Raw genomic sequence first — 19,573 nt, forward strand, 5'->3', positions numbered from 1 at the left:
GAAGAGACCCTACTGACACCCCAGAGGAGAGCCACCTCCCTTCCCTGCTGGAAGGGGGTCAGGGTGCTTCCCAGAAGGAGCGTCTCAGCTGAGACAAGAAAACAGAGACGGTGGTAACCAGAGACACGTGCCACTGGCTGGGGGGCGGGGGGTGGTTTCCGGGCAGAAGGCATGCAGGTGCAAAGATCTCGGGGTGAGAGTGAGGCCAGTGCATTCGGGGAATCAGAAAGGGCTGCAGCACTGTGAGGGAGACAGCTGTGAGGATGCGACGGGGTGGGGGGTGGGGTGAGGGGGGCTGGGGGTGGGCAGCGCGGGCTGCATCCCGGGGGTGGAGGCAGGGGCAGGAGCCCAATGTGGCCTGACCTAGGGCAGTAGCTATGGAGTGGGTGGGTCTGCATGGAGGCAGGAGAGGACCCCAGGCCTCCAGGTTCACAGTCGGGGAGGGGGCTGAGGAGGAGAGAAGGGGATCAGCCCAGTGACCTGGGGTACTGGGGAGGGATGAGCAATGCTGGCTGCACCACGGGTTTCTGGCTTCTCATCCTAGTCTGGGAGCTGTGGACTGTCCTTGGCTTACCAACGGGGTGACTGGACCTCACACACTCCAGGGACACACACATATATACATGCACACAGACATACATATGTATACACCAGTACACACACATGGGCATATATAAACGTGCATGTGTGCGTGCTAAGTTGCTTCAGTCGTGTCCGAGTCTTTGAGACCCTATGGACCGTAGCCAGCCAGGCTCCTCTGTCGATGGGATTCTCCAGGCAAGAATACTGGAGTGGGTTGCCATGCCCTCCTCCATGGGATCTTCCAGACGCAGGGATCAAATCTGTGTCTCTGACAGTGGCAGAGAGGTCTTCACCACTAGCGCCACCTGGGATACCCATACTCACACACATGCCCACACACAAACATGCACACATATGGACAGGTACGCCTTGTTTCACGGAGCTTCGAAGATATTGCTTTCATCTTACCTTTTTTTTTTTTTAACAAATTGAAGGTTTGCAGCAACCCTGCATCGAGCAGGTCTATTAGCACCACTGTTCCAAGAGCACACTCTCACTTTGCATCTCAGCGTCACATTTGGGTAATTCTCGAAATGTTTCAAATTGTCCAACAAAAATACTACAACTCACTGGGACTTCCCTGGCGGTCCAATTAAGTGGAGTCTTAATTAACCACTACAGGTTCAGTCCCTGATCGGAAACTAAGATCCTGCATGCGGTGCAGCCAAGAAAAAGAAAAAAAAGATTATAACTCATTGAAGGCTCAGATGATGGTTAGCAATTTTAGCAATAAAATATTTTTAATTAAGGTATGTACATTGTTTTTAGACATAATGCTATTGCACACTTAAAAGACTACAGTGTAGTGTAAGCATAACTTATGCGCATTGGGAAACCAAAACATTCATGTGACACACTTTGCGATACCTAATTGCAGTGGTCTGGAAGCAAACCGGCAATATCTCTTGAGGTGTGCTTATACACGTGCATAACAAATACTAGTACAGTGACATATACCCACGAGTATACACACATGTGCACAGTGCACACATACCTGGGTGGGCATGCCAACATGCATGCACACACAAACTTATACACATATACATATATACATACATACGTAGACACATTCACACACATGCATGTGCCTACACAACTCTCTGAGACCAAGTCTTGGTCAGAGGGTCTCTGAAGCACCAATACTCTGGCCACCTGATGCAAAGAGCCGACTCACTGGAAAAGAACCTGATGCTGGGAAAGATTGAGGGCAAGAGAAGGGGGAGACAGAGGATGAGATGGTTGGATGGCATCACCGACTCAATGGACACAAGTTTGAGCAAACTCTGGGAGATGGTGAAGGACAGGGAAGCCTGGCATGCTGCAGTCCATGGGGTTGCAAAGAGTCGGACACAACTTAACAACTGAACAACAGCAAGCCCCCATGATGAGGCCTCAGAAACAGGCTATGGAGGGCCCCCAGCCTTCTCCCATGATAGCCCAAGCTTCCTGCTCCCTTCACGCTGGAGAAGCCACCACTGGGCAAGGAGGGGGTGGCCCAGGTGTCCTGGGACAAGATAGGCGGTGATAAGCAGCCACCTGGCAGAAGCAACTTTTGTTGGGGCCAACTTTCCCCAGGAAGCGCCCAGCTTGCTGAGGAAACAGCTCTGCCCTGGGAGAAGAAACGCCCAGTTTGGTGACCAGCTGTTTCACCTTGGTGGCATTTTCGGGTAGCCCTGAGGCCCACGCCTAATCCCTCTCCCACAGCGTGGCGGTGAGGATTAGCAGGGAAGGTGAAATGCCCGCAAACATAAGGCCATTCTGTGGCTCTGCCATGGTGGGAGGTGCCTGAGGATCCAGCTGTTTGCCCCCTTCTCCCTGCTCCCCCTAAAGCCACCATCACTGCCCCAGCCCCTCCCTTCCTTCCCACAGAGGCCTCTACTCCCCGCCCCCCCCCCCCCCCCACTTCCCAGCAGAAGGGCTGGAGCCAGACACTGAGATAAGGGGCTTGTTTTCTCAGGGCCCGGAATTCAGTGGAGATTGTGGGTCAGGGCCGCAGGGCACCAAGGGGGGAGTTGGGGAGGGCAGAGCGGGCCTTTCCTTTAGATGGGTGTCCTTGGGGCCCCAGATCCTACAGGGACTTGCGATTTCTGCCCTCTCACGATGGCTCTGCAGGCACAGGGGAGAGGACTCCATCTCCACCCCCGCTCCCTTCTCTTTCAGGCCTCAAATGTTCCAGCTGCCTCTGACCGCAAGCCTTTGCTGAAGCTGTTCCCACTGCCACTCTCCCTCTCCCTTTGTCTGATTAACACCTTGCTCTGCCTTCAAAGCTCAGCCAATCACTGCTTCCTCCAGGAAGCCTGCCCTGATGCTTCAGCCAGGCCTGTTGCAACTTTTCACAGAGCCAACAGGCAGCATCCTGTCCCCATCCCAAAGAACTTCAAGGGCAAGCTACTTTGCTCTCCTCTATCCCCAGACCTGACCTGGAGCAGATACATGTCAGAGCTCTGATGAAGGTCAGTGTCAGAGTCCTCTTTGCTGAGGGCTGCCCTGATCAGAGCTGTGGGTGCCTCTTCTGGTCATGTTCAGCCCTTAGGGTCCAGTCTCCTCCCATGAGGAAGAGACATCTGTGGCCCACACTTGGGGAAGGGGAGCTGCAAGTGGAGCGGGGCGCCCAGAGAGAGGCCTGTCCTCCCCGGCTGAGGGATGGTCAACCCTGTAGGAGCCCCAGTCCAGGCGGAGTCGGGCTGCACCCCACAGAGCAGCACCAAACCCCAGCGCCCTGGGCTGTGACCAGTAACCACAATCAAACAGCAGAAGTAAGACAGAAAACACTCATCTGTGGCATTTACTACCAGCCAGGCGCCAGACTCAGCACAAAAAAACCCTTAAGTCATCAAATTCTGAAAACAGCCCATTTTGCATTTAAGGAGACTGAGGTGCAGAGAGGTTAATTGACTTGTCCAAAACCACCCACCTGCTAAGTGGGGACTTGAGTCAGTCAGGGCCCTTCACCACTCCCCACCCCTCAACCCGACACTGGCCCGGGGTGGAAGCAGCACCCTCTCCCCCACCAAGGGCCAGTGGGTACGGAGGAGGGGACTCTGTCACCCCCATAATTCCACCTCCATGATGCCCCTGAAGTCGGATGCTCAGACTTCGGGATCATCTTTGTATCCCTCTGCCTGGCAAAAGGTGCACAATAAATCTGTATTGAAAAAAGTAGATGATGGGAAGCTACTTTTTTAGGGGCAACATAGCACAGTCCAGTTAGAGCTGGACGCTCCCGGCCAAGCGACCTTAGGCACGTTCATTGCCTCTGTGCGTCTCAGTTTCCCCATCTGTAAAATGGGGTGATAATAACGCTTGTCAACGGACAGCTGTTGGGAGGCTTAACTGTTTTAACACTTGTAAAGTGTCTGGGACAGTCCTGGACACACGGTAAAAACGCACATGAGCGTCTGCTCAATAGAAACTTGCCTGGGCTTTGTTTCTTCACGGGTAAGCGCCAACCCTTCCTCTCCCTCAGCCCAAGTTCGCTCGGAGCCGAACGCGACGAAAGCGGAACTACAACTCCCAGGATGCCTCGGGAGTGCGCTCAGCGTCCGCCGCGACGAAAGCTGAACTACAACTCCCAGCATGCCGCGGGGCCCTCCGGCCAGCCCGGGTCAATCGCGGCCGAAGTCTGGAAAGCCCTGCCACTCCGATCCGGCCGAGGAAGATAGGGGCTGGAGGGCCCGGCACTATCCCCGCCATGCTCCGCAGACTGACCCGGGCCGCGACCCCGCGGCAGCGGGTCTTCTGGGCGCGGAAGTCTGGGAGCTCGGCGGGGGTTCCGACGTACGTGGTGGACCTGCGCAGCGACACGGTGACCAAGCCCGGGCCGGCCATGAGGCGCGCCATGGCCGAGGCCGTAGTGGGAGACGACGACTACGGCGAGGACCCCACCGTCCGCGGTGAGCCCGGCGTGCAGGCCGGAGCCGGGGGTCCTCGCGGCGACCCCAGGGCGCTGTCCGTGGTGCTGGCGGGAGCGGAGGCCCGGGGCTCGGGGTGGCGGCTCAGCTGCAGGCCGTGCATTGCGCTCGGTTTCCTTGCAGCTCAGTCTGACCCATCACTCTAGAGCCTGTTAGAAATGCAGAGTCTCGGGTCCCACACCGGACCTCCGGAGCCAGAATCTGAAAGTTAACAGGATCGCCGGGCGATCTGTGTGCTCATTGAAGTGCGGCCCCAAGACACGATGAGAGTGGGTGTTATCTCATCTTGCAGAGAAGGGCTTTGAGAAGCTAGGCCAGGTGCTCTAAGTCCCATGTCGAGTAAACGGCAAATCAGGACTCGAACTCAGGTCTTCTCACTCTGGAACCCTTGGCTATTGTCCTGCACCCACCACCTTCCCACATGAAGACAACAGAAAACCCATCTAGAAAGGGTTTCTCCATAGGCTGCTCCTCCAGAGGAGTGAGTTCTAGAAACCTCAAAAGTGTTTTCAAGATGGTTGAAAGTTGCTGCCACCCACCCTGGTTTGAGGGTAGGTGCCATAGTGAGCCATTACTATTGCTGGGGTGTGTATAAACTGTCAGCTGTGCCAGGGGCAAGTCGCGGGGTCATGACTTTAGCCCTGAGGGCCTGGATGTGGGGTCAGGTAATGATGGGGCTGATCAAGCGTCCAGCAGACACCCACTGTTGGCCTGGAACTTCAAAGATGTTGACCCACTGCTCATCAGGCAGTCTGACGCATAGACAGTCATCCCCCTGGGTGAGGGAGGTGCTGGGGTTAAAGCATCCACAGAGAGTGCCTTGGAGACTAGGGGTGGGTGAGGAGAAACATGGGACTCACAGGAAAGGGGGACTTTGTGGAGGAACCTCTTCAAAGATGAATGAGATGCTCTACCCCTAGTCCCGGGCATGGAAGAGAGTGCTGGCTCACCAGGGCAGAAGCATAGTGGTGAGAAAGGTGTTCAGGATATGGATGGGGAATGTGGCTGGAGCTGGGGTGTAGGACAGCACCCTTGTTCCTGGAGGGGAGGCAGAGGCCAGATCCCATTGGTCTTGAATGTCATGGCAAAGGGAGGGGAGCTTTAAAGCAGGAGTGGGAAGCCCTGCCCCCTTCCAGCCCCCCAGAGTCTCCTTCTGAGGGCTCCTGTCCTTGTGTTCTGGGAGAGGAAGTCAGCAGAGAAACCACAGGGCCCCACCTGCAAGGGACTGATGGGAAAGGAAGTCAGACAGGTGTGAGGTCTGGGTGGGACAGGAGGGTTCAAACCACAGAGTTTCAATGTTGGGGGGGGAGGGGTGGAGAACACGGCCCAGGAGGAGGCGGGGGTGGGGTGGAAGGCGGTCAGAGGGTTGACTGAGGGGCCCCTGAACCCAGATGTGCAGCCACCAAGACCACAGACTGCAGCTGGAAGACGGGCTGGCGTCCCGACTGGCCACTCACCACAGCCTTGGGCAAGATGTCCTTATGCGGACAAGGGGCTCATGGGGTCAGTTAGGAGAGGACTTTGAAAAGTGCCATTGTTAATGGGGCCCCTACCCCCATCCCTTTCCACTTCAGAGCTGCAGGCCACAGCTGCAGAGCTGCTTGGGGTGGAGCGGACCCTGTTCGTGCCCACAAACACCATGGCCAACCTCATCTCTGGTGAGCGCAGGGCGACCTTCACTTGCCCTCCAGGCCATCCTTCCACACTTCTCCCTTTTGTAGAGGGGGCTGTGACAACATCAGTGGCGCTCTGAGCCATCTGGAACCCATAGTCACACCCTTCTCTCACCCCTTCCTGCCTGGGGGTCTTGCCCCTGAACCTCGAACCTCGTGACTTCCCTGCAGGCTGCCACACCTTTGTAAATTGCCTCTTTATCAAGCAGTCTGGTTTCCCAGTTGGTGCCCTCTGTTTCCTCTGGCACCTGACTGATGCTGTGCCCTGGGCTACTGAGCCCTCAAAGGGGAGCACTGTGGCTGGCCTCCTCTTGCAGGAGGTACTCTGCAGGGGGGCTGCCGAGAATCGGGAGGAGGAACAGAATGTGCAGGGCCCAACGATCCACAGGCCTAGACTTGTGGACTTAGTAGGATGCTTTCCAGCACATGGCAGGAAGGTGTCTTAAAGGGGCGCTCTCTCCTAATTGGCATAAGGCACTTGGGAGCTGCCTGTGGCCCTGAGGGTCAGACTGGCTGAGCTGGGTGGGGATAGATGCGGGGAGGACATGGCCCAGGAGGAGGTGGGGTTCAGAGGGTTGACTGAGGGCCCCTGGACCCGCATGTGCGGCCACCGAGACCACAGGCTGCAGCTGGCAGGTGCAGTTTGCCAACACTTGATGCCAACACTGCCCCCACCCCATCTACCTTAGTGATGTGTCACTGCCGGCGCCGGGGCTCCCAGCTCCTCCTGGGGCACGAATGCCACCTCCATGTCTATGAGCAGGGCGGGGTGGCTCAGGTAAGCACCCAGCACCTCTCACCCTGGGGCCAGCACAGGATGCTCAACACTTGTGGTGGGAACCTGCTTCCCAGGCACCAGGCTGGGACCTGCAGAGGAAGAAATGGCTGGGCCGGTGGCCTCTCTGGGGGAGGCAGGAAGGAGAGCCATTCCCAGATTGACCATGCAGGGGCAGGCTAGGCTCAGTCCTGCAGCTTGTATGCTGGCTGTATGCCTGCTGCCCCCTAGTGGGCACTCAGTGCACTGGGCGCTCAGGCCGGAGGGACGCCAACCTCTCAGGCAAACATGGTGTCTTCCATCCCCCCTGGCTGGGATGTCTGTGCCCATGGCTACAGCTCAGGTGGAAGCCTCCATTGCCCAGAGCTGGGGAGGAGCAGACAAGACAGGGGTAGGAGGTACTTTTGGACCCCTGGACCTTATCCTCTGCCCCCTGCAGATCGCAGGGGTGCACTCCCACCCCCTCCCAGACCTGCCCCACGGCACCCTGGACCTGGCTGAGCTGGAGAGGCTGGTCACACGGGGCCTTGGGAGCCCCTACCACCCGGTCTGTGAGCTCATTTGCCTGGAGAACACCCACAGCAGCTCGGGGGGCCGGGTCCTCCCCATGGAATACCTACGCCAGGTAGGCCCAGCCCCACCGCTGTGCCCCCAGCACTAGCCAGCTACTGGCTTTCTGTCCCCTGGGTCCCCTCCTGGGGTTTAGTCTCCTCTGAAACATGTCTGTGTGCCCATCAGTGGCCAGAACTGCTCTGGGAGACACAGGTGTGATTCTAGGTGCAGCTGCAAAGGGGATGATGGCCCAGTGTAGAACCCCCCAGGGCCCCAACCTTCCTCCAAAGAGCAGAGACCCACCCTTGGGGGCGAGTCCCCGGGCAGCACCAGCTTGGCCAGGTCTTATGGCCAGCGTGCGAGGCCTGAGCGCTGGCACTCTCCATGCAATGGCCTGAGGGCCAGCTCGCCCTCACCTGGGAAACAGGGCTGAGGGCTCCCCTCCAATGGGGCTGTGGTGCTGCTTAGACAGGACGAAGCATCCGTGGTCTGGCCTGCAGTGAGCCCGCCATAAACAGGAGATAAAGCCCTTATCGTCGACCCCCTTTCATAGAGGACGGCCCAGGCCCAGACCCAGAGTGACTGCTCGGGTTCCAGATGGCCAAGCTGGTCACCAACCATGCAGACCCTTCGTCCTTCCTCCAGGAGACAAGCCCAGTGACTTTCTAGTGACCTTTTGGAGACCCATCCTCCCCCCGGCTCAGCCCCTCTGACCCCACCTGCATCTTGCCCGCAGGTGCACTTGCTGGCCCGACGCTATGGGGTCCGCGTCCACCTGGACGGGGCGCGGTTGATGAACGCCGCGGTGGCTCTGGGCGTGCCCCCTGCCTGCATCGTGGAGCACTGTGACTCTGTGTCTCTCTGTTTTTCCAAGGTAGGGAAGCTACAGAAGGGTGGAGGTGCCCACTGCAAGAGGCTGAGCTGTGTCCTGGGGCTGCTGGGCAGGCAGGTGCTCACCCTGGGTCCTCTAACCCTCTCCCCTAATGAGGCCACAGTGTCTGCCCCTCCACATCCCTCTTGTGCCCTCCAGAGCCCTGAGAACAGAGATGCACACCCACGGGTAGGCGGGCAGGACTCCTCTCTTCCTTCAGGGCCTCGGTGCACCAGTGGGGGCCCTGGTTGGGGGACCCAAGGACTTCATTGAAGAAGCCTGGCGCCTCCGGAAAGCCCTGGGTGGAGGGATGCGCCAGGCAGGGGTGCTGGCCGCAGCTGCCCTGGTGGGACTGGCTGACGCCGAGGAGATGCTGCAGAGGGACCACCAGAATGCCCAGAGGTTCGCCAGAGGTGCCTGATACCCCGCCACTTCCCTTTGGCCCCAGGGTGGTCCTTGGGGGTCCCCTGTAGCAGGGCCCAAGTCCCCAGCAGGTGTGCATCCCTCCAACTCAAGTAGGTGAAGGTCAGTCACCAAACCAGGAGGGGTGGGATCCAGGGAACGAGGACTTTACCAGACCACACCCAGTGCAGGGCCTGGACTAGTCGGCACCCAGTAGGGGTCAGTAACTCTCTGCAGGATCCAGCAGAATGTAGCCTTGAACCTAGGTTGAGTCCTCACAACCCCACAATGTCCCCCCTTAAAGATGAGGAAACCGAGAGGTTAATTGATTTGTCTAAAGAAAGCGTTAGTCACTCTGTTGTGTCCAACTCTCTGCGACCCCATGGATTGTAGCCCACCAGGCTCCTCTGTCCATGGAATTCTCCAGGCAAGAATACTGGCGTGGGTTGCCATTCCCTTCTCCAGGGGACCTTCCCAACTCAGAGACTGAACCCAAGTCTCCCACATTGCAGGCAGATTCTTTACCATCTGAGCCACCACTAATGTGTCTAAGGTCACAGCTAAAAAGTAGCAGGGCCAAGTCTGCCCAGGTCAGGACTAAGGCTCCCTCCTTTCTTCCCTCTACAGTTGGGCTGCCCTCTGCCTTTCCTGGGTGACAAGGCCAGGGTGGTAGGGGTAGCCATAGAGTCCTGGGGTTGGGCTCAACTCACCACAGGACTCGGGCCCAGGGCTCCAGGAACTGGCGTCCCCTGTCTGCTCCGTGGATCCCACTGCCGTGGAGACCAACATGGTGATGGTGAGGGTGGACGGGCTGCCGCCGGAGGAGCTGTGCCGGCGCCTGCAGGCCGTGAGCGCGGACGAGGTAGCCCAGACCGGCCGCGCGGTGCACGTGCTGCTCTTCCCCTGGACTGAGCGGTCAGTGCGCGCTGTGTGGCACCGGGGCGTCTCTGCGCAGGACACGGAGCTGGCACTGGGAAAGTGGGCGTTCGTGTTGAGGACCCTGCGGACGGGGTGACGGACCCTGTGCCTTGGCTAGGATGGACGGAGGTGACGAGGGCAGGTATCTCCAGCGAGGAGGCGGAAGGAGAGGCAGTAAAATGACACCCCCGTTATCTGCTGGTCTCCTGGGACCCCCTCACCCCTGTGACACATGGGGTGATGCCTTCCCCCTGTTCATTCAGCAGACCCTGCATGCTGCTGTGTCTGGGACGGGGGCCCAAGCGTGCCGGGACAGGTGGGACACCCACCACAGCCCGGGGGGCATGAGAGCGTTTCGGGGACCAGCAGGAGGAAGGACGAGAGGACACGGAAAGGGACGCCGGCGTCGGGTGGCCTGGTGGGGGGCTGGGGCTTTACCTTGCAATCGTCTGACCTGTTAAACAATAAATTTACCTTTTAAAACAATAACTATCTTTTTGCTTACAAAATAATGTCATTACAGCACATAATTTTGGACTGGATCTCCTTTCTAGGGACTCGGTGGTTAAGACCACCTTCCTCTGAGTCCCTCTGCTGTCCACCTGAAACCACCACATTGGCTACATGCCAATACAAAATAAAAAGAATATATCTATACCACGCTCCTGCGAGGTTAACCAGAAGAGCTGGACAAAATATACTTTCAAAAACCACCTAAGAATAACCACTATTACTATTTTCTTGCATATTTCATTCTGGATATGTATGTATGTATATATACATTTATATGAAGCTGCATGTGGATTTTTTAAAATAGGGGAGATAGGCCATCACGTCAGTGCTTTAGAAAACCCTTAACAGGAATCGTAGGAGGAGGAATAGCTTTGTGAGGGTAGGGGATACTTCAGTTTAAGAACGTTGTTTCAGTCCCATGCACGAGTAGTTAGAAGCTGCCAGAAGCAGAAGTGTAGGCGTGGCGCTTAGGAGAGGACCTGGACGGGAGGCATGGAGGTGAGTGTGAGCCACAGGCGAAAAGGCATCCATGGTGGGCCAAGGAAGCCTGAAGCTGAGGACCGGCCTTTTTTGCCTCCCTCCCTTATTTTTATTTATTTATTTATTGGCCATAGCGCGTGGCATGTGGGATCTTAGTTCCTTGACCAGGGAAATGAACCCAGGCCCCCTGCCATAGAAGCTTGGAGTCTTAATCACTGGACCATCAGGGAGGTCCCTGCCTCCCTCCTTAGAAGAATCTAGATGTGGCTATACTCTGGGAAATGCAGCATCTGGGACTCCCCAAGGCCCCAGAATCATTCTCCTGTGTGAGAAGGTGACCATAACAGAGAATCCGAAGAAAATCAGCACCTCTAAACCTCTGCAGTGTCCCCTGCCCTGCCCTGCAAATGTGCACTCTGCGTGAGTGAAGTCGCTCGGTCGTGTCCGACTCTTTGCAGCCTCATGGACTGTAGCCTACCAGGCTCCTCTGTCCATGGGATTCTCCAGGCAATAGTCCTGGAGTGGATTGCCATTTCCTTCTCCAGGGGATCTTCCCAACCCAGGGCTCGAACCTGGGTCTCCCGCACTGTAGACAGACGCTTTACTGTCTGAGCCACCGGGGAAGCCGTGCACTGTAATAGTAGTCAACTGAACTGAACTGAACGGTAATCCATCGCTTAGTAACAAATTACTCCCCCACAGCAATAATCCTTTTATTATCATTTGGTTTCTGTGGCCCAGGAATTAGGGAGAGGAGTTCCGGGAGCTTCTCAGGAGGCTGCAGTGGAGACCGGACTAGGGTTCACGGCCAGTGTGAGGCACCCACTGTGGACTTTCACCAGCCCGAGACTGAGGCTCACCTGGGCTGGCGTCTCTGAATCACGGCCAGGTCCGTTCTAGAGAGGGAAGGGGCAAGTGCCCCCCTCCCCCAACCCTAGGGAATTCTGGGATCTGAGGTTCACCCATGTGTGTCTGGTCCACCCAGGGTTAAACCCTCACACTGCTGAGCCCCAGCTGCGGTGAGAGAGGAGGGAGAGGTCAGGGGAGAGCCTCCCAAGCTGAGAGGGCCTGCCCACAGAGCCAGCCCCTGGAACCAACGAGAGGCCCCGGGGGTCCTCCCTGCCTGTGCCGGCCAGAAATGAGAAAGAGCTGACCGAGTCTGCCGAAGACGACTCCGGACAGACGGACACACACAGCATGCACAGGATGTCTCTGGATGGACGGACACACACACAGACCTGGTGACAGGCTTCCCCTGCACTGTTTGGAAGCCATGGGCATGTGTTATCTGAAGTGAATAAAGGTTTAACCGCACACAGAACAAGCTGATTTATTTATGGACACATTGGCACAATGTTAAACGCTAAAACACAGGTAGGAAGGGAAGCCCGCATTGAACACCCCCTTCCCACCCCCGTCCCCGCTCTTTGTCCCTCAGGGGGACTCCCCAGATGGTACCAGCCCCTGATGGTCCTGAGCTTCCTGTAACCACCCTGCCTCCAGCCATAAAGGGAGACTGGGGAAGGGGAAAGACCAAGGTAAGAGAGGCTGCCATGGACCCTCACACATACCTCAGACTCAAGAGGGCCCTGAGCCTGAAACAAACGCTGAGTAGGTCTCCAGGTCCTGCCCAGAGTGGAAGCAGCCTCAGCCTTCACAGACCACGATGACACCCACGTGTCAAGGGCAGGCCACCCACCTTCCTGTCTGTCTGGCCCTTAGAGGCACACTGGGTCTGGGTCTGCCTCCATTCAACAAGCCTGCAGCCAAAACTCCAGGCTCTGGCCTCTGTTGCCCCGGGCAGCCGCCCCACCTGGTAGAGAAGCCCCTCACTCTCCATCCTGGCATGGCTCCCCCACCCCACAGGACTTCCACACCTGCTTGCCCAGGGGCCCACATGGGATCACAGATATCCCTCTGGGAACTATAGATGAGGGTGGGGTCCCGGAGCACCTGCCCCAGGACAAGGAAGAGACCTGAAAACAAGGGGGCGGAGATATGCCCAACCCCCTCTGCCCTCCCTGCACCTGGAAATCCAAGAGGCCCCCCAGTCCTCAGTCTCCTCCCCACCAACAGCTGCCCTGGGGAGGGGTGGGGGGAGGACAGAACATGGCATGGAAGGCCTGGTGAGGGCCTGGCATAGAGTGTTTGACGGATATCGGCTTCTCCCTTGAACTGCCCCCTCCAAGGACTGGGGCAGCTTTTCAGCCTGACGCAGGTCCCTAGGACTGGGGCCAGCTGTGGCCCACCAGGACGGGTGGGGAGGGGCGGGCACAGGCCACAGCTGGCCCACCAGGACGGGTGGGGAGGGGCGGGCACAGGCCACAGCCTCGAGAAGCAAGGGGACCCGCTGAACAGCCAAGAGCCTGCAGCGCCCTGCCCCCACTACCACCACAGCCGTCCCTGGTCCCTTTGCTCCCACTTTCTGGGTCTTGCCTTTCTCACCTCTAAGAAGAGGCCAAACCAATTAGTCCCTGAAGGCACAATGGGCAGGGGAGCCCCCCGAACATCAAGCAACAGGAGCCTGGACTCTCAGCTCTACCCTGCACCCCCAACCCTGCACGCACCCTAGGGCCCACTCCCAGCCAGGACTCCAGCCCAGCAGAACAGTCAGAACAGGGCTCCTAGCCTCCTTCCCACGGCCTCTCAGCCTCGGCCACCCCAAACCCCAGGAGGTGCAAAGGGAAATGGAGCCTCTCTCCCCCAACCTGCCTGCCTGGGACTCAGATGACCACAGAGTGGGGGGCGCCCGGCTGCCCGCCCAGGCTGAGGCCTCGGGCCGCTGTGAGCAGGAGGGCGCCGCTGAGTGACTCCGCAGCGCAGGAGCCCCAGGCCAGGGCCAGGGACCAGCCGAAGCTGATGCGGACGTCCTGCATGTGCTGGGGGCCGTACTGGCGGGCCGTCTCCGCAAAGGCCAGCTGTGAGTAGCTGATGTAGATGATGACCCCAGCCAGGGTCAGGGCGCCTGGGGAGGGGGTGCAGAGTGACCACTCAGTGCATCTGCCTGCTGAGGGCACCTGCCCTACCTGGGACCCTGGCACGGTGGTCCTGTAGACATGGCCTGTGCCCACTGGCCTTTGGGAGCATGGAGGTTCCAATTCAGTCCTGAAACCTCAGGACCTTATCCTACAAAAACCCCTTGCAAACAGCATTACCTACACCCCCAGTAGGTAGTCCCTACTCACATAAAGGCCCCCGAATACACAGCCCCCTCCAATCGCCCCTGGAGTTATACACACACACACACAGCCAGTGGCCTCTACTGGCAGCCGGGAAGCGTGGGAAGCTCTGGGGCTCTGGCCAGACATCCTGAGCCAGGCCCCTGACCTGCACCTCTGGCCCCCTCCTCCTTGCAGTTCCCCTCCCCACTTCACTGGCCCACAGCCTCCCCTCCTGACCATTGCTCAGTCCCTCTTCCAGAGGCCCTGTCCCCTTTCCAGGTCTGAGTTTCAGGCCCTTCCTACAGATCCCATGACCCCGGTCTGTCCCCAAGCGAGGACACCCTCCTCCCTCCCACCCTGCATCTCTGCAGGGAGAAGACTGGCTTGCACCTAGTGCATGGTGACCCTGGAGGGCCGGGGCAAGCAAAGAGCCGGGCACTGGGACATTTGCCTGTCCACCCAGGTTCGGGGGGACCAGCCCAGAGAGCCGCCCTCTGTCCCACCGCTGCAGGCTGATGTCAAGGCCTGCCCTTGGTGCCAGCTGCAGGGAATGTAGGTGGGGTCCTGGGACCTCCAAAGGCACATCCTGGGTGCATGGTGCTCCCTCTGGACACTGCCCAGTTAAGGCCCGAGGCAGACCTTCGGGGCTAGGTCTGCATCTCACTGGGACCCAGAGAAGGGGCAGACCCTGGGCTCCCCACACTGCCTGCCCCTTACTCAGGTCCTCTGGGATTCCTCACTTGACCAAAGATGGGAAGGACGGACTGGCCTCCACCAGCCTAGGGCTGTGGGAAGCTGTGAAGCCAAATCAACTGCAGGGCTTTGGGACTGGGGTCAGTGCCCAGCTGGGGTGGGGACGCTGAACACATCTCTCAGGCTTCTTCAGGGAACTCTGTGCAGCTGAGGCCCCAGAAACAGAAGTTCTGTCTCAGCCTACAGCAGTCAGAGCTCCCAGCCAAGTTCCCCTGTCCCACCCCCACCACCCCCACCCAGGCTGCCCCACCAGCTGAGCACGCCTCTTCAAGCTGCCAGCTACTTCCGTCCAGCCTGGCTCTGGGCAGGACCCGCTGCTCTGCCAGAGTAAGCTCCCAAGCTGGACCCCGACCTGGAACACCTGACTCTTCCTGGGGACTGAGGCGCCCAGGTCTGCCTCCTGCCAGACTGCTCTGAACCTCAGACTTCCTGAGATGACTCAGGCCTCTCCCCTGGCTGGCTCTGGAGTCTTGAGCTGAGTGATGGCCATGGGACTCATCACCCCAGGCTCCATGTGCCCCCAGGCCCCTAGCTCAGGGCCCAGCCAGCGGCAACCTAGAACCCTCCATGTCCCTCCCTCTTCTGCAGTGACAATGGGGGGGATTGGGGTGATCTGGCCTCATGAAGGTCCCCTTTGTGTGACAGTCCTGACTCCGAGCCCCCAAAGCTGGGGCCCTGGCCCCACTGCAGCCCCCCAGGCAGGCTCCTGACAGTGACACCAGGGGATCTGTTTCAACCAGGAGCCTGCCATGCAAGGAAAGCAGAGGTGCGGCCAGTCCAGCCCCAGCACAGGGGAGCAGACGGGGTGGTCCTGGAACCCGGCCCACTGCCTGCCCTCCCTGGAGCAGGGGAGTGGCCCTGGCGCTGCCTCCAGGCTCTCCCTCTGCCTGCTGGCCCGGTGCCTTGGGTCCAAGGGCAATGCTGAGGATTCCTGTCACCGCCAGGTTTCCTGGTTACAATCCCACCCAATTACTCCTCTCAGTAGCTTCCCAAGGTCCTCTTAATTGGATTTTGGACACACACAGTCTCTGGGGTCAGGCTAGGGCCGATGTTTTGATTCTTCCTGTTCTCATTCTCTGAACCACACACCTAGGCGGCTCGGCCCCCTGGCAGATGGCACCTATTCCCTCCTGACCAAGCCTCCCAAAGGGCCCAGCAGCCCCTGGGGAGGAAGCAGGCCTGCCCAGGAGGGAGCCCCGGCCAGTGTGGTCTGGTCCTCCTGCCGCAGCCCTGGCAGGAGAGCCAGCCCAGGATGCCAGCCTCGGCTCAGGCCTTGGCCCTGGACAGGAGGGGCTACTGAGGACTGACCCGAGGAGTCTCCAGCCCACGGTCAATGACGGCCAGCCTTGGGCAGCTGGGGACAGCAGGTGGCTGGCTGGGACAGATGGCCCCGAAAGGCAGCGATGAGGATCTCAGGACCAGCTTCCTGCTGAGCTCGGGGAATCCCCAGACATCTCAGCAGGAAGCTGTGACCCGAGGGCCTGCGTCTGCCACTGCATCCCTGAGGGAGGGCTGGGCCCAGTGCCTGCAGGCTACATGAATGTCAGTGATTGCGCTGTTACTAGTCAAAGTCTGGACCTGGCTCGGTTGGGGGTCACTGCCAAGGAATCCAAGCCCCTGTGTCACCCTGTCTTAATGCTCAGCCCTGCCTGGCTGATGCCAAACCCCTACCCGTGTTGCCCCCTCCCCGGGACGGTCTTGGAAGGAAAGGGGAATGGATGGGGGCTGGTCCCACCCCCCTCATGCAGGTCCAGCAGGGTACGTCCGGGGCTCACCTCAGAGATCCTTGTGCCTCCTGCTCCCGGCAGCTCAACTCAGGGCTCCTGACCCCCGTCCCTGGCTCTGGCCCCAGCATCCCTGCCCCTCCAAAGGCCCCAGTGCCACCCAGGGCACCTCACCTGCTGCAGCTCAATCCCCAGGGTAGGCCTAGGCTCAGAGCAGCCAGGGGTTGGGGCAGTGAGACAGGCAACACCCCACTCCCAGGACCTGCAGCCCCACAGCCCCCCGACTCACCCCCCAGCAAGAAGTAGCAGCCAGTGAAGAGCAGCAGACGGATGCTCTGGGCCAGGGAGCTGAGGAGGCCACAGATCCAGCCACACACAATGAGGACGAGGCTCACAGGCAGGACCACCAAGACGGCTCGGTGCAGCGCTGCCAGGAGAGGGGGCTCAGGGAACAGGCAGGGAACCAGACCGGGCCCCCAAGGGAGGTTCAGCAGAGCACTTCAGAGCCCTGTGTGCCTGGACGTCCTCCTTCGTAGGACACGTGGGACTGTTCTGGCCCTGGCCGGAGGAGGAGCTGGGCCATCTGATTCCCTGTGATGTCTCCATGGTAACCACCCGACCCTCCCTGGCACAGGGGCAGCAGACACATGCCCCTCAACTCACCAGGTGGGAGATGCCCACTGAGTAGACCCATTTGGGAACATAAAAGAGAATCCAGAAGATGCGCAGGGAGGGCGAGACAGGCTGGGGGTCCAGCATCTGTGGTTATAAGCTAACAGCAGAGCCTGGGGGGGCCAAGGCCAGTCAGGAGAAGTTCTCAAGCAACTATGGAAATGTCCTCTGGGCAACACAGGGTCTATCTGGAAGCAGTTCTGTGGGTCTAGGAGGAGGGATTCTGAGCCTTGCCTGGAGGTCAAGGAAGGAGGGCGTGACTCCCACCCCAGCACTCACAGATGAGGTGCTGCACCGAAGTAGAGGCGTCCAGGCTCTCACTGGCAAAAGGGTCGATCAGGGGGATGCAGCTGTTGTGCCCTAAAAAGTGGAAAGAACGCACAGCCTGATGGGCTGGATATTGCTGGGTATACCCCACCCCCCGTGCTTCTCAGAGATGGGTGGGCTGCCGACTCTCACCACCCTCCACCGGGCCAAGGGCCCTCAGTTTCTCCCCTGGAACTCAGAGTTGGGGCTCAAATGGGTTTGGAGGGCTCAAGACCTTTCATTTTGCTTATATGATGTGCAAATAATATCTACATGGAGGCCTGTAGAAAAATATCAAACACTGCAAAGAGAATGCCCTCAGGCCCCCCTTGGGCCTGCTCACACATGGAGGCCAGGCTATGCCTGCATGAGAAAGGGGCATGCAATATGGGCTTTCCGGCTCTCGCACACTAGGGCGCACACACATGCACAAGTCGGGAACGCCTGGAGCCTTAGGCTGTCTGTGGGGCGGTGGAATCAACTGCGCTCTCCTTCCTCCCCGGTAGCTCTGAGGAAGGCTCTGTCTCTCTCTCTCACACACACACGTTTACACATGCTCCCACACATCCCTGCCACCCTGGGCATGTCCTGCGCAGGGGAAGCCCCCAGGCTGGTCCCAGCTTGGTGAGGCCCCCAGCTGAGGAGCGTGTGGAAGCCCACCCCTCCCGAAACGGGACAGAGCCCTTGCCTCTCTGCATTCAGGTCTGAAGCCATGTGGCGCTCCTGTTTTCTTCCCTGTGCCAGGCCGGGGGGTGTGGGGAACAGGGGCCCCGCGCCACAGCCCTGGCTGAGCCTGACAGGGAGCAGGGACCAGACTGAGCCCTGGACGGAAATGAAGACACAACTCCAGGTCACTGGGATGAGGAACCCTGGTCTTGCCAGGGCCCCAGCTCCCCACACTCGGGCCTCCCCCTGACACACGGGCTCCTACCTCAGCCCAGGGACCCTGCAGATGAGTGACAAGCACAGCGCTGAGCGCCCCTGGGTGCCAGGCCTGCCCGTGCCTCCCCCGGCCCCATTCCTCCCATCCCGACTCCCGCATCTCCAGAGGCCTCATTTTCTCCCCGTCTGACCAACGAGGCTGAGGGACAAGGTCCCAGGTCACCCCTCGATGTCCTGCCACCTGCCAAGTGACGTGCCATCGCTTGGAACACAAGACCGGCCCCCAAAGGGTGAGGGCACGGGACTGTGGAGGAAGCCTGCTCTGGAAAGTTCTTGGGGTCCTTCTGGGGCCAACCTGGGCCCCTCCTTTTCACTTCCTATCCTTGGACTGTGGGAGTTGAGCCCTCCTCCAGCCAGACTGTCAGGGAGAGAGTTGGGGGGAAGGGGTATGTACCCTTGAGGGCAGACAGGCGGGGGAGGGGGTGTCTTCTCAGCGCTGCTCTGGGGAGGGGTGCGGCCCCCTAAGTCTGAGGGGAAGGGTTGTATGGGGGAGGGACAGCCGGTACCTTCGCAGATGCGCCAGAGCCCCGAGTGGGAGGAGAGCTGCCCGTGGCCGCTGTGGTTGCCGGCGTCCGCCACCTCCAGGAGGTACCAGTAGTCGCTGGCCACGGCGGCCGCCAGCAGCGCAAAGCTGAGCAGCGCGCCCAAGGCAGCAGCCAGGAGCAGTGCACCCAGCCGCGCCATGCGGTCAGGATACCAGGACCAGAGCCGAGCGGAGTGGGATGTAGGAGAGCCGAGGGAGCCAGGAGGTGAGGGGCAGCTGGGGGCTGGGGTGTGGGGGCAGCGCAGGAAGCCGGGACTTAGGGACTGGAGAGACCCGAGAGAGTCTCAAGAGAGGGGGTTCAGGGATCCTGAGGGAGTAGGTCTACCGAAGGGGCACGGGGTGTGGTGGGGGTGGGCGGGGGTTTGGGGAGCGGGGCCGGGGAGGGGGCCCGGGAATGGGGAGCAGGAGCAGCAGGTGGGCTCTTCCGGGTATGGTGCCCCTCGGGTGCACAAGTAACTCCCACCTGTCTGTGATCGCCAAGCTACCTCCCAGGGGAAGGAGGAGGAAGCAGGGCTGGCGCAGCGCTGTGTTCAAATCCCAGCGTCCCTGGCTGCGGGTCCCTGGGCAAAAGCCTTAATTTCTCTAAACCTCGGCTTCTTCAGCTCCCAAATAGCCAAGCTGAGGCGGGAGGGTGGGGCCAGAAAAGCCCTGGTGGAGACTCAGCAGGAAGCTTGAATGGTGGGAGGCAGCTCCCCCCTCAACCTCCAGCCCTTACACTGGAGCACTTGGCTGCTGGTTGGCCCAGCTGTGTGGGTCTTAATCAGTCTCCAGGATCAACCACCAGAGGTTCCTGA

The 19,573-nt window shown here is 59.4% G+C and overlaps 2 protein-coding genes across 4 annotated transcripts; one reads left to right on the plus strand and one right to left on the minus strand.

Moving 5' to 3' along the window:
- The first annotated feature begins 4,136 nt into the window (after window positions 1–4,136).
- LOC109574286 (uncharacterized) lies at window positions 4,137–10,173 on the plus strand. Of its 3 annotated transcripts, none has more exons than XM_019982249.2 (8): window positions 4,137–4,475; window positions 6,068–6,151; window positions 6,856–6,944; window positions 7,381–7,566; window positions 8,230–8,367; window positions 8,585–8,777; window positions 9,495–9,826; window positions 9,948–10,173. In XM_019982249.2, exons 1-7 carry the CDS (start codon window positions 4,274–4,276, stop codon window positions 9,779–9,781), a joined length of 1,179 nt encoding a protein of 392 aa, XP_019837808.2. In that variant the 5' UTR covers window positions 4,137–4,273; the 3' UTR covers window positions 9,782–9,826; window positions 9,948–10,173. The 3 variants fall into 3 exon arrangements, with proteins under 3 accessions (XP_019837808.2, XP_019837809.2, XP_019837807.2); XM_019982250.2 differs by having other exon boundaries at window positions 9,951–10,173; XM_019982248.2 differs by having other exon boundaries at window positions 9,495–10,173.
- Window positions 10,174–10,627: 454 nt separating this feature from the next.
- Window positions 10,628–18,919, minus strand: TMEM235 (transmembrane protein 235). The gene is given in 9 exon segments (XM_019980829.2): window positions 10,628–10,676; window positions 11,538–11,573; window positions 11,640–11,691; window positions 12,555–12,653; window positions 13,386–13,422; window positions 13,425–13,642; window positions 16,605–16,742; window positions 17,267–17,347; window positions 18,742–18,919. Coding segments are annotated over 9 exon segments (888 nt in total).
- Window positions 18,920–19,573: the final 654 nt, after the last annotated feature.

This window comes from Bos indicus, chromosome 19, assembly GCF_029378745.1.
Source record: "Bos indicus isolate NIAB-ARS_2022 breed Sahiwal x Tharparkar chromosome 19, NIAB-ARS_B.indTharparkar_mat_pri_1.0, whole genome shotgun sequence".
NCBI classification, from domain to species: Eukaryota; Metazoa; Chordata; class Mammalia; order Artiodactyla; family Bovidae; genus Bos; species Bos indicus.